Below are 13,867 nucleotides of genomic sequence, written 5' to 3' on the forward strand. Positions count from 1 at the left end.
AACGCATTTGTATTCAGGGTATTCTGCATTTTGTGACTTTGTATGTTTAGCCAATGTGGCTGATTCTGATTTCACAAGTGTAAGCTGGAATATCTTTCAATAATTTCAATTGATTTCAACTCCAGTATTTTAAAGGGAATGTTTCTGGTCTAAATCAGAATCTGATTTCAATTTTATGCTCATGCCTTATAATACCTGGCTTGATTTTTATCCATTATATGTTTGTACACTGCATTGTGCTAAATTGAGATGGCCCTGTTGGATAGGTGGAAATTCTTAGTTTTGCTAATAAAGTACATATTTGCCATTTAGTAAAACATAAAATGTCTGAAATGTTTTGTTAGGAAAAGGCATACGGTAGGTACCACTGTGTCTTCTGGAAGCTGGGTTCTTGGAGTTCCTTGGGAGATTTTTTTGGATTAAGTTCTCTTCAGAACTCAAAGCACACTCCACATTTAGCATCCTGTCTCATAAACCTTCCAATACACTTTAAAAAGTCATAGTGCTTATGTGAAAGGCTGCATTTATGACAAATCTGAGTTTGTCTCCCTAAATTCCTTTGAGTTCTGAATTGCTTGCCTGTTTGTCCTAATTATATCCTTAAAACAGAAGGTATTGGGAGACTTAGGAAGATGCTCCCAGCCATGGAAGGAACTCTTTCACCAGAGATTCTGGTTTGTCTCAAAATTTAAGCTAAACTGACACATATTTTTTCTTGCTGCATTTTGCTATCCCTAAACTATCAATAATTTAGGATGCAGGTACTACAAAGACCTTGTTTTTGTGGTTCATGCTGTCTGTTAATGTCTCTGTGCTGATGTCTGTCTCATGTGCATGTGTAACTTGGCTTGATATGTACTTACTTTGTTTATCCATGTTGTCATGTCCCTTATAGATACTGTTGGTGACAGATGCATGCTGCAGTTGGATTTGGTCACGTCTCTCTGTAGAACGGTGTGTTTGGAGTTGCCTGGATAGCCCTTCCAGCACTGTTTTTTTTCCCCCATCACTCTCCTTACTTAACCCAGGATTTGTGTGAGTATGTATGCACAAAAATAGCCCAGCAAAAACACTTTTCTGACTTCCTATCTGTATCTTCTTTTTTTCTGGTCTAAATACAGTTTTCAGAATGAGTTTTGTTGCATCAGTACAGCTGTTATGGAAGCAGAAGCTATTGAAGAAGCTTTCAAAAGCAGAAGGTGTGTGGAGTGACTATGTATTCTTGGGTTGGTACTCAAAGTATTCAGTGTTGCTCCTTTTGGAATCAACTATAAGGAGGTTGCTATTTAGAAAATCTCCTTTCAGCATAGTTACATGAGGTGTCTGTGCATTTTGCCTCGCTATGTGCTGGTGGGCTCTGCTCCTGACTCCTGGTTCACCTACCTAGGATGAGTGGAGAGGCTCCTCAAGGTCAGCCACCCACCTGCTGGATGTTCTAGCTGGTACCACCATGAGGAGCACACTGGTTTCTTGGGGATGCTCTCAAATATATTTTATAGAAGGTCAACTGTATTTTGACTGCTTTCTTCAGGATTAAATTGGTGACCTAGAAAAGCTTTTGATCCATTCACATCCACCTTTTGACAATGGTGTGGAATTAGAAAGCTTTGTTCTTAGGGTCCCAAAACTGGCTGAAAGCTAGGCTGGGCCTCCCCTCCACGGTTGTCCCAGCAGTGGGTAACCGAGGTGGGTTGGGCATTGTTGCTCTATGAGACAGTATTTCCTGACCAATGCTCCTCAGTGCACAGCCTGTGGGAAGCCCCATGCCACTGCGCGTAGTTCATAGGATCATAGAATGGTTTGGGTTGGAAGGGACCTTACAGCCCATCCAGTCCCACCCCCCTGCCAGGGGCAGGGACACCTTCCACTAGCCCAGGTTGCCCAAAGCCCTGTCCAACCTGGCCTTGAACCCTTCCAGGGAGGGGGCAGCCACAGCTTTTCTGGGCAACCTGTGCCAGTGTGTCACCACCCTCACAGGGAAGAATTTCTTCCTTATATCTAATCTAAATCTACCCTCTTTCAGTTTAAAACCATTACCCCTCGTCCTATTCCTACCACCCTGATCACCCCCTCCCCACCTTTCCTGTAGCCCCTTTAAGTCCTGGGAGGCCGCTCTAAGGTCTCCCCGGAGCCTTCTCTTCTCCAGCTGAACACCCCCAACTCTCTCAGCCTGTCCTCACAGGGGAGGTGCTCCAGCCCCCCGAGCATCTTCATGGCCTCCTCTGGCCCTGCTCGAGCAGGTCCGTGTCCTTCTGATGTTGGTGCCCCCAGAGCTGCACCCAGCACTGCAGGGGGGGTCTCACCAGAGCAGAGCAGAGGGGGAGAATCCCCTCCCTGTACCTGCTGCCCACACTGCTCTGGGTGCAGCCCAGGGCACGGTTGATAGTTTGACAGTTGCGTTTTCCATTGCTGGAAGAGAGGTGTCTTGGCCAGAAATGATTTTCAGAAGCGTAGTGGAATTGTGAAGCTGTTATTACATATCCATTCACTGGGCCTGAATGAACCAAATATGCCTCAAAATGCAGCTTCACCTCTCCTACTGTTTGTGAGGAATAAATGTATGAAAATGGGCAACGGCAGTGGCATTTCTGTAGAATGTGGCTGTATGAGTAGAAAATTAACATCTTTAGTCTGTCAGCTCTGGGAAAAGAAGGGCTAAGGCTCATTAAAGGTTGTTCTGACAAAGGCCAAGAAGATCATGTTTCCCAAGTTTTAATTTTCCCAGGGAGAGGCCAAGACAGCCTGTGGCTAAAGCATGGGTCTGGGATCAGATTTGAATCTTCTTTCTGACCAAGACATGTAATATGGGAATAACATCTTGAGCATTTTGAAATCTTTGGGTGGAATGATCTGAAGAACTGCAAACTGTTATGTGTGGACTGAAATCCCAACTCCAGGTCTGCTTGTGTCCTCAGCCAAATTAGCAGCTCAATCCCTTCTGTTACTCGTGAGCTGAGACAAAATACCCTGACATTTAAAAAAACTTGGATCAGGATTTTTCCCAACTTGGAGAATTGGTTCTTCCTTTAATTATTCTCATTAGAAAAGAAAAATAGGAAACATACCTGAAATTAAGTGATTATCCTATTTTTGCTCCTTAACTTTAATTTTAAAAGGGGCTATTTTTAAGTTATTAAATCTTGTGCCAGACACCCAAATTGCGGTTAAGAAAGGAGGTGAATGTGTCTGGCATTTTCCAGCACATGCATGGCCATATCTAACCTAAAATGAGAGCAGCGAGTCTGAAAGGCAGTGGGGAGATGTCGGCAAGCAGCGGGAAGCGTGTCTGAGCCCAGCAGCCTGTGTCAGGTCTCCAGAGGTCAGACCACAGCACCTTTTGTGCATTTGTATTTCCCCCCCTCCCTTTTCTTTCTCCCTCTACATGTGTATTTTGTCTCCTCCTCCTCCTGTGCGTGTGTCTGTCTGCATCTCCATTCTTCTCCCTCCCCTCCTCCGGACCGATCGCTGGCCGAGGAGATCTCCAAAGGGCCGGGCACTTTGTGGGATCGTCCTTGTCCCTCCTTGTTTGCCGAGTCAAGGGTATCTCTTTGCAGGCTTGGAGAGATGCTGTTACTCCTGGTGATGTGATTGCATAGCAACACAGCAGCGCTGGGTGGTGGAGGAGGCGAGGCAGGGAGCGTGCGACAGCAGCGCTCAGCCTCAGCATGCATCCCTGGCACAGGGACTCCTCTGCTGATTCACAGAGGCAGCCCCAGTCCCTGCTCCCGAAGCCTGGCGACCGCTGCCCCTCGTCTCTCAGACCTGGTGGACTTGGAAGGTAGGCCATGACAAAATTTGTTTGCCACTCGGATCCTGGCTGGGCTGGAAAAGGGGAAAATATTGACTGAGGGTTAACCTCAGAAATACTGTCTTTGGGGGGGGGGTGTGTGTGTGTGTGTAACCCTTCACAGTAACACTGTCCGTGTACGTGCGGGTGAGGAAACTTGCAGAGAAGAAAAGGGTGTCGGGGGGACACAGTGAGAGCAAGAGAGGTGGTCAAGACTGTTTGCACAAGGGAAAGGCTGGAGCCAGTAATGTGGATTCCTAAGGCAAACAATAGTAGCCAGCATCCCGATTTCACCAGCTTTGATTCTTTGCACGCTGAAGGCTTATTCACCCTGGCAGTGTTTTTGCCTGAGCTGAAGGACTGCTCCGAGCAGGGTGTGTGGTGGCCTTCTAGCATCCTCCTGGGAGGATTAAACAGCAGGGCAAGGCAGAAACCCAAGTATTTCTCAAATAGTAATCTGGGATCAGACTCTAGTCCCAGCTGTGCCCTTCTCATTCACTACCTTACCCAGTCCAGTCTTGCCCCTTTCTGTGTCCACCCTCCCCTCCCCCAGCTTCTCTCCAACCCCTTTCACTCGTTCCTCCTCCTCCTCTCTCAAGGCCTTATATTGCCACCGCTGGCCTTCCCTTTGATGCGGGCAGCCCTGAGAACTGCCCGCAGGAGGCACAGGACCTCTTCTGCTCCCCAGGGCTCAGCACTCTGCCTGGCTCTCCACAGCAGATGGGGCAGCCTGGGCAGTGGTTCACCAAGATTTAGTGCAACTTTGCACAACAGATCATTACCAGTCCTCAGTCCAGCCGGTTCCCTTCAGCCTTCCCTCTGGCACGGCATTGCAGGCGTAGGGTCTGCTGGAGGAATTGGCAGCATTGTATTCATGGGGGCTCGATGCTGAGATTGCCTGTGTTCAGTGACAGGGCTGTGGAGCAATTACTGCCACACTTCTAAACCCTGCGCTGTCGGTGTGAGAAACCCATGTTTGTTTGGGTTTTGGTTTTTAGCGTTGAAACAAAATCTATAGTCAAATCTTTGTCAATCTGTGTTTTACCTGTGCCTTAATCCAAGGTACTTCACACCTTCTCTCCGACTGCTGGCCACCAACCTCTCTGGAGCTGTGAGAGTTCTTGCTTGGTTAGTCCCTTTAATGGCCTTTATTGCCTGACCATAGTACTGTAGAGCAACACACTGTGCGGAGTCCCAGCTACAAGGCTTGGTCGCGTCGGGAGGGTTTCTGTTTTTCTGGCAGCTGTGTGTAGCGCGTGTGCCTGCCGTGGCTCTGGTGCCATCTCACATCCTCCCCTGCCAGTTCCCCATGCTGAAAGCTGCTTTCTCTGCTGCTGCAGGAATTGGCCAGGCAGGGCTCTGGTGACAACAAGCGTGTGATGGCACTCCGGAAAGGGAGCAGACTATAGACGTGCAATTTCAAACTATCTTGTTTAGCAGCACTGCGCCCAGGAATGTGGGTGCCTGGAATTCTGGACCAGGAAGGCGTTGGAGTAGGTGTTGTGATGTCATGCTGTGTTCAGGTCCTTTTTGTTAATTGAAGAAATTAAGATGAGGACTATCTCTCTCTGGGTTAATACCTGAGATAGATCAATCCTACTCATTAAAATTGGCCAGGACTGTAACCATGAATGGGGTTGCTCATGTTGGAGTGACTCTTTTCAAGGCTAAAGAAAGCGAGATAGGGAAGGGATATTAAATGAATGCATTCAAACAAAAGTCCTGAGTTCTGGAGACATCTGGTGAGTTTCTGATTATAATACTATTTTGAGAAATATATTCAAGGCCTCCACTTTAGGCTGGATACCTAAAAGCATAAAAGATGAATTCTAAGTCTGATGAAACAAGATATACTGAACAGAAAAAAATCAGACTTCAAAAACCCCTCATTTTCACAGGTGTATTGAGATGAAACTGAGCTTTTCAGAATTGGGCCAAAATAGCTCCATCTCATTTTCCTTTGCTGTTTCCCTTAGCATAAGAATAAGGTTGCTCTGATACATCTCAAGAAAGGAAAGGAAATGTGACTTCATGTGGCACACAGCCTGCTTATAAAACACATGGTCTCAGAAGGCCAGAGAAACGCATGCTTTGACTGGGAGTTTATTATAATGACAAGCTTGTTGGGGGCAAGGCAGAATATTCAGTACAGACAAATAGATTTTAGTTTGACACTGAGAATGAAAAACAAAGTGTCAGGAAAGCCAAAAGTTAGCACAGCATTACCCTGGCTATTGCTGGTGGTGAGCGTGCCCTTTCCACTATTGCTGATCCATTATAATAATGGCAAATGGGTGATGTGTTTTTCACAATGCAGCAAGGCTGTTTCCTGCCTCTAACAGCAGGGAAGGGAAAGCTCAAGCTCTTAGAGGAGATAGACAAAGATAAGACTCAGGATTTTTAGTTGGTTTAAATAAGCTGGTTTCAGGGCTGGTTGCAGGACACAACTGAGTCTCAAGAATTGGGTTCAATTTTATGGTTGGTGCCACCTTTTGGTCACTAGACAAATTATTGCCCCCCCACTGTCCCATTTGGGAGGTTGGAGGATATTTGCTTCTTCCCCTGCTCCTTTTGCCTGTCAGGTCTATCACACAGCAGCTTCTCCATGTCCAGCACAGTGGGGCTGTGTGTTCACAGCTGGGTCCTCAAGGTGCTCGGGTAATTATTTGTAGTACTTGTCTAATCTGAGGAGGAGGAGGAGGAGAAGAAATGGGCAGAATTCCTAGGCAAAGGGAGTTTTTGAGAGAGCAGCTTAAAACCCAGCTGGGAGTCTGAAAAGGCGTGTGAAAGAAATTTAGATTTCAATCTTCCTAAATAAATTCCCATAAGTTATTTTTTTTAAGCAGAGAGAGGAGCGGAGAGTTCTGCATGGCCATGTTGTGGGCATGCAGCCACACTCACCTGGTTAGCCGGGGACATCATCGTCCCAGTTCCCTGGTGCAAGACTAACCGGTGACATTTTTCAGCTTGAGTTTCTGTGTGCATGTGTGTTCTTTTGCTTAGGAAAATGGAGAGTGAGTGAGCCAGCAAAAGAGATGCTGCTTCTTTATTAGGACCTGTGGCACCTATTTATCTATTGAATTAAAACAACATTTTGGTTGTGAGCTCAGAGTCTAAGTGGCCGTTTAGGAGTGCAGATCATTAGATGCGAGAGTGCTCCACTTCACCCACCCTCGGTGAATAAGGCATCTTCTGTGCCGTTTGCTCACTACCAGATACAACCTTTGCTGTATGGTACTTCTTAAGGACAGCTCCTTAATTGAAGAACCCTTCATTCTAATTAATGAAGGGGACCTGGTACTTAGGTGGAAGTGCAGTGTGAAGCCCAGCTGCAGCTTTGGCATCTGGGTTTTTTTAGCCCTTGGATGACGGGGTTGTAAATGCCTGCTCATGTGGAAGATGACAGAGATGGAGACAAAGGGCCGGTGCTCTACGAGGGAGTTGTGTTGTTTGTATGCTTGGTCCCAGTGGGGTAAAGACTTCTCTTCCTTCTCTCTCACCAAACCTTGACCTAGTGGGGTCTTGGGAATTAGGTCTGCTGGCCCTCGATCTCAGGCTTAAACTATTTACTTACACGTGCAGAAAACAATTTTTGTGGGAACAGGATGTGCTATTGCACTGTCAAGGGAGTCCTGCTGTCTGCCAGCTTGGGAATGCTCCCTTTGTTAGCATCCACATGGGAGCTGAACTTTGAAATATCCACAAGCCTCCCACCTTTCCCCTTAAAGGACACTGAGCATGCTGAGCTAAAATGTTATTACTTCTCTTGTACAGTAAGTTAAACAACAACAAAGTCATTAACATTTCCAGCAGCAGGGAACGTGTTTGTATTTCCATTCCCCTCATGGGATAAAGGCTGAGCTGCCTTGCCTCAAAATGTTGCCATATTTTTTCCTTATAGGCCAAGATCTGAAGTGGAAAGTTTTAGCCTGGAAAGAATGTTTTGGAGGAAATTAGCAATTCAAAGCAGAAGCCTTGTGATTGAGAGACCTCTCGACCTGTGTTGTCTTTGCTGCTGTTATATGTGGTAGAGAGCCAGAAATTCAACATCTGACATTGGACTCTAGCTTCAGCAGCAGGTCCCTAAGCCTGAGGGTTACCTTTAGCGATGCAGATCAGCTGCAGTGTGAATTCCCTTGATGTTTGAGAGAGTTTGGATCAGGAGGATTTTAAACGAATGCAGAAAAATGGCAGAAATACACTGTGCAGCGTGTGCACCGGTGTCATCTTACTGTTGGCTGGGATGGAGAGGAGATGCTGCAGGAGATGGGCTGCAGCCGGTGCTGCTGAGCACTGCCTCTCTGGCTGGCCAGAGCTGCTGTTGCATGGGTCTGTAAGTAGGAATGGTGCAGAGATCACTGAGCAAAGTTGTGTGGTGGAGCTGAAACAGAACCGGTTGAGCAAAGGCTGTTCCGGCTGCCTATGTCAGACTGCCTGAAAAACAGTGTAGTGAGGCAGGCTTGCCAGTGCTGAATTTGTACAGGTACAGTGCATGCAGGAAGAGGAAAAAGGCAACTACTTTGTTTTGAATACACCCTAATGCCCAAGCATTCAACTGTTGAAATGTAACATCAAGATTTTTGGCTTTCTTATTTTTCAACTAGAGGATTATCATGGTCTCCAACCAGGCTAAAGAGCTGTGGCTTGGTTACTAAAGTGTTTGGAAGATGTAACAACACTGTGAAACATCCAATGCTTCGTTTCTGAAGGTGTACTAAGAACAGAGGTGACTGTTGGGTGCTTTTCATGTGGGAGGATGCAAAGCACTGTCATGTAATGAGGTTGTACCTGATCCTTCTGAAGAAGGGTCTCACCACCTTTGGGCTTGGAGTGGGGATCTCCAGCAAAGACCAGGTGAGAGCCACCAGTGGGAAAGGTTTCACTCCTTGCTCTATCCACTGTATGGGTGCAGTGCCCCAGTGCCTGCTCTGTGGTGACTGTAAGACTGCTTCTTGCAATGTTCTCCTACGGATATTCTCACCTGCTTCTGTATGTGGGCCTTGATGATTTTCCTTCTCGCACAGAAATATGCCCAGGGGATCAACCTCACTTTAAATCTGGTTGAACTGCCTGACCACATCGCCTCCTGGTCCTCCAAAGGAGGATTTTTCAAGTAGAGGCTTGTAGTAGGCTGTGGGAATTACAGTTTTAGTTGCCAACACTTAAATCTTTTTTGATTGATGATGTCCCTTGGCTGTAGTACGCCAGGTCTCCAGGACCAACCTAGAGCAGAGTGCAGAGAGTGAATGCTGCTATGCAAGAGACAGTGGATCACTCGTTCAGTTCTTGACAGGTGTAGGCAGCAGGCAATAGACATTTAGCCAGGAAGCATCCATAAAACATCTACTCCACATGCTGCAGTGCCTAGACACAGTGCTGTACTGAAGCACTAAAGTAAAAGTGCAAGAGTCGGAGCTATTTTGTGTGCCACAGCAGAGGAGCAGAGCAGATCAAGAGCATTTCTGCTTGCCTGGTTCCTGTAATAGCAGGGAGTTTGGCAAGGGATCATATGTAACTGTCAGTTTGCTTGCAGTCGTGCCTCACTGTCTGGTTGTCACTCTCTCCCAGTGAATGTGCTCCTTTGTGCTGGCTCCCATGCAGCTGAGCTATTTCCACATTATCTTGGTTCTCCACATCTGGGCTTTGTCTTTGCTATTGCAGAGTGGCAAAGAGCAGCTGAGGCACTGCCATCAAATCTGCATCAGCAAGATATCGCACAGGACATGCTTGAGGTAGTGGCCTTTGCTGGCACTTCGCTTTCCAGCTTGGTCTTGTTCTTTGACCGCTGCCTCGGACACCTTTTAGTTCCCTTGTGCCATGGCTTTGTGTCCTGATGGACTTTGTCGTCGCTGAAGGAGTTCAGGAGCCCAGCACTCCGGAGGTGAGGCAAGGGCTGTTCTTATTTCCATAATGCTGGCAGAGAGTATGGAGACCGACCACGACCTACACGTGGACACCCATATGACATGGTTTACCCATCTCTGTCTCCAGAACCACACCTGCCCTGCGCATGGAGACTTATCCTTGACCAAAATGTGGTAAGATCAGAGCTAGTGACCTTCCCAGTATTGCTCCTGTTCCGCAGTGCTGGTGGGAGGGACAAGAGACCAGGCTGTGCTGGGAGAACTGGGAATGCAGGGCCCCTGTGTGTGATGTTGGAGGGGCTGGCTGAACCCGCCTGGCCAGCACCCTCACTGCAATCACATCGTACTGCACCGCAGAGGAACTGAGCCCTCAGGATGGCAGCTGCAATGAGATGTCACAGAACCTCATTGGCAAAAGCCATGGATTTCCCAGTCATGCAGTAGGGCTCAATGGCATTCCTCTGATGGAGGCTTTGAGGCTAAAGAACTTTTCCTGCCCTCAGAATTGTACCTCAGCTAGATTGACCCTCATTTAGAAGTCATTTACAGGATCAGGGACAGCTGAGACCCCACATAGCACAAGTGTTGGAGGAATAGGATGTGGTGTTACCTGCTGTCAAAGACAGAAATCATCCACTGTAACCTTGGGGTTGCATGAAGTGAATTTGCCCCGAGAGGCTGGGGGGCTTTGAAGACCCTGCTGTTTATAACTCTTAATGTGTCCTGATAACCCTGTCTGCATGGGGAAAGGAGCAGGGCAAGGCTGCTGCGATGCCCAGGCTGCAATGTTCATTTGTGAAAATGGGTAGGAGGGGTAGAGGACAGGACATTGGATTATTGGCATGTTGGAGAGCTCAGCACAGGCTGTTCTGCTGGAGGAGAGAATTCTGGCTGTAGAAATTGCTAAGGGATTAAAAAAGTCACAACAGGATAAGCTGTTCTCTTAATGTGTGCAATGGAGGGGGGAGAGGCAGTGAAAGCTCAGGCAGGGGAGTGAGGGATGTGGAAGCATGAGAGATGGGCAGTGCGTACCTGGGCCTGGGGGCTTTCTCCTCACCCAGATCTGCAGTGTGACTGCTGGCTCTGCAGGGCGCGCTGCCTGCTCCTGCCCTGCCAGTACCAAGCAGGAGGTTTCTCAGATGGCCCAGGTGAGCTGGGTGTGGAGGAGCCAACAACCTCCTTCCAGCAGCGTTGCTCCATCTGTACCTTGGAAGCAGCCCCATCTCCACCTGGACAGGAGGTCTGGCTGCTGGAGCCAGGGGATAGTTTCTTTCTAAAAGTAGGAAAGCTATCACCAAGTTAGGCCGTGGGTTGGGCAGGAGACAGCCCAGTGTCTCAGCGCTGCCTCTTGACCTGCCACATGCAGTATTCACCCTTGATTTGCTCATCTGACCTCAGATGTGCTGAGTCTGCTCTGGGCAAAGCCCTGTTAGTGTTCACAGCTTTTTTTACGTTAGGGCTCCATCCTGCTGTGAACATGTTGGTGCTCAGCTCTTTTTACGATGCTTCCACTGACCAAATATAGAGTTGTGCGATTATGCTTCAGTTCTAGAAATTTGCCAGATTCGGGTAACTCTTATCTTGCACCTTTTTCTCTGGGCTCTATTTTCTCGTGGCTTTCTGTAAAGCCAAGATGATGCTGGCAGTGGGATAAATCACTAATTTAGCTTATTCAGAGTCCAAACAACAACAAAAGCAGCATTGCGACCAGAGGTGGTGTTTTAGATCTGTAGAACAGACAAGGGGCCACTGCTAACTGGCCTTATGGGTCATGCAGTTTTAAAAACAGAATAAAAAAGGGAATTTTATAACTCATTATGAGTAAAAACTCATAAGAAGGTAGCTGATAGTGCAGGATGCATGTATGGGGGACTGAGGCTGTAATTTTCCTTCTGAACATAAAAGAAAAAAATGTTTGAAAATATTTTTTGTTATGGGGATATGTCTATTATATCTAAACATAAGTGGTCATGACAGTGAGATCCCCTCTTCCCTTAAACCCTGGGCATCTCATGTAGTTAAGAAACCCAACCCTTTTTAATGATCCACAGATTATGTTGCATTTTTTACACCAACACAGGGTATCATTACAACAAACTGTATAACTAGATGCAAAAAAAGAGGTGGATGTTTAGATGAAAAAAGATTGCAACATTACTACTACTATATTAAAAATAAAAGCATCCTTTTAGCCTTCAGCCTGTGTGAAGGCAGAGCACTAGGCAGCTGGGAAGGGCGTCAGCTCCATGAGGAGGTGCAAGCTGACCCGGAGACTCTCATGCTGCTTTTCAGGTGCTCGTGCCCAGAGCTGTCTCCATCCCCATGAACATTGGTTCTGATGCAGCCGTTGGTGATGCAGGAATGGCCCTATGTCCTCCCGCGATGTCCTGAGTGGCACATCACAGAGCAGGTGCAGCACAGCAACACTGCCCACCCGCTGTCTCAGGTAAGAGCTGGGTCTGGGAGCCCTTCTCATGGAAGCTTTTTCAGTGGTTGCAAATGTCTGTGGAGCAAACTGGGACCTCTGTTCTTGGTGGCAGGGAAAGCTGTTAGCTCAGGTTCCCCATCAGCTTGCACTTAATGAGACTTAGCTCTCCTCGAGCGTTTTGGCTGCAAAGTGTTTCTCAAAGTAGAGCAAGAGAGACAACCTGCAGAGCTGGATTTCAAGCTTCCTTCAAAATAAAGAGCAAGATGCCACTGTTAACAGCTCTTGTGTGTTTGGTTTGGTTTACTTTTTTCCTGGAAACGTGGAAGAATGTCAGTTTTTGCTGAAAATATAGGTTTCTAACCTTCCTGGTTGCAGAGAAGATCTTGGAAATAAGCCCCTGGCAAATGCTGTAAGGCAGAGGAGGAGTCTGACCTCTTTCTAGTCTAGTTATCTTGAGGAACAGAGAGTGGGTGCTCATGCTGTTGGTATCCCTCCTCCTTCCCTGAGGATCTCTGAGCCAGCAGGCCAGGCTCCTCACCAAAGCCGGGCAGAGAGGTGAAGGTCTCTGGGATCGCCGGGCAAATGGCAGGGCAGAGTGGAGGAGAACAGAGCGGAGGTGTGCTGGTGGCTGTTTGCAAAGCTGCCTGTGCTCTGCACGGAGCTGTCATCACAAGCTGGCTTAGCACCTTGTCCTGGGTCACCCAGGACAGCAAGGCTGGGGACACGCTGCCTCGGCTCTGCTGGAGCGTGGCTTCCCTTTTGCTGCCTGTAGCTGTTGGCCCCAGGTTACCTCTCACTTGACAAGAGACTGATGGATGGCGCTGAAGTTTTTGTTGGGCACTGGCAGTGCTCTTCCCAGGATGAATCAGGTCCTTGGCTCTGCCTTTTTTTTTTTTTTCCCCATCATGCTTCAAACATGAAGAGCAAAGGCTGAGCCTGGGGTTTCTCCCTGCTGTGGCTTGCCATCAGCCTGGACCCATGTGCCCCAGAGAGCTGGGCTCTACAGGAGGAAGGCAGAGCTGTCTCTGGAGCGGCTCCAACGCGCAAGGATGAGGCTTGCAGCTGGGGCAGGCTCTTGGTAGCTGAGTCAGGGCTTACTGATCCTGGAGTGGCTGTTAAGTAGCTGCTACCAGGCCAGCGCATGGGTGGTTAATGCACAGCCCAGCAAATGAAGTGAGAAGGGAGATGAGCAGGCAAATGCCCTCCTGAGCAGTCCAAGCCTCTATAAGGGTGCCAGAGCCCTGTGGCGTTTGCTGGGGGAGGGGAGCTGGGGCAGGATGCCCTGTGGGACCCACCGCTGCAAGATGGCACACGGGGAGGGTGCAAACACCCTCAGCTCAGGTCATATCCACCACAGGTTTCCCCAGTCCCTGCCTGAGCCTGGCTTTCTGCTGTGTGGGCATCAGTGTGTTGGGTGCCATGCACCAGCTGGCTGCTGGCTCCTGCAGTGTTAACGACAGCCCACATCCTTCAGAGGGTCTGCTGTGCCCTCCTTCCCACAGGTGTAGGTGTTGCCCCTAGGAAACAGCCTTCCTCTCTTGTCCTTGCTGGTTCTGAAAGCTCCTGGCAGGCTGCAGACAACCCATCTTTAGTTGTGTCCTGGCCTTGCTGAACCCCCTCCTCCAGTCTGAGCTGTTCCTGCATCTGTTGGGCCTGGGGGGTGGTGGGCAGAGGAAGCTGCCCATGCTGGTCCCCGAGGGACAGACAGCAGCAGTCAGATGTGCAGGCAGGGAAGGAGGGGAAGAGGAGAGATACAGGGATCTTTTCATTCCCTCCCTGTAGGTGGAG

General features: G+C 48.3%; 1 protein-coding gene across 4 annotated transcripts in view; it reads left to right on the plus strand.

Annotated features, from left to right (window-relative positions):
- Positions 1-945: 945 nt before the first annotated feature.
- The window catches only part of DRP2 (dystrophin related protein 2), a 32,518-nt gene continuing 19,596 nt past the window's right edge, over positions 946-13,867 (plus strand). For 2 of the 4 annotated variants that reach the window (XM_074835079.1, XM_074835082.1), the window contains exons 1-2: positions 3,464-3,778; positions 11,944-12,097. In XM_074835079.1, coding sequence (XP_074691180.1) covers positions 11,990-12,097 — 108 coding nt within the window. In that variant the 5' untranslated portion in view covers positions 3,464-3,778; positions 11,944-11,989. Of the gene's footprint in view, positions 1,036-1,176; positions 1,200-3,463; positions 3,779-11,943; positions 12,098-13,867 lie in introns of those variants that run through there. The other 2 variants (XM_074835080.1, XM_074835081.1) reach the window with 2 other exon arrangements.

Source organism: Strix aluco, chromosome 10, assembly GCF_031877795.1.
Source record: "Strix aluco isolate bStrAlu1 chromosome 10, bStrAlu1.hap1, whole genome shotgun sequence".
In the NCBI taxonomy this organism is placed as follows: domain Eukaryota; kingdom Metazoa; phylum Chordata; class Aves; order Strigiformes; family Strigidae; genus Strix; species Strix aluco.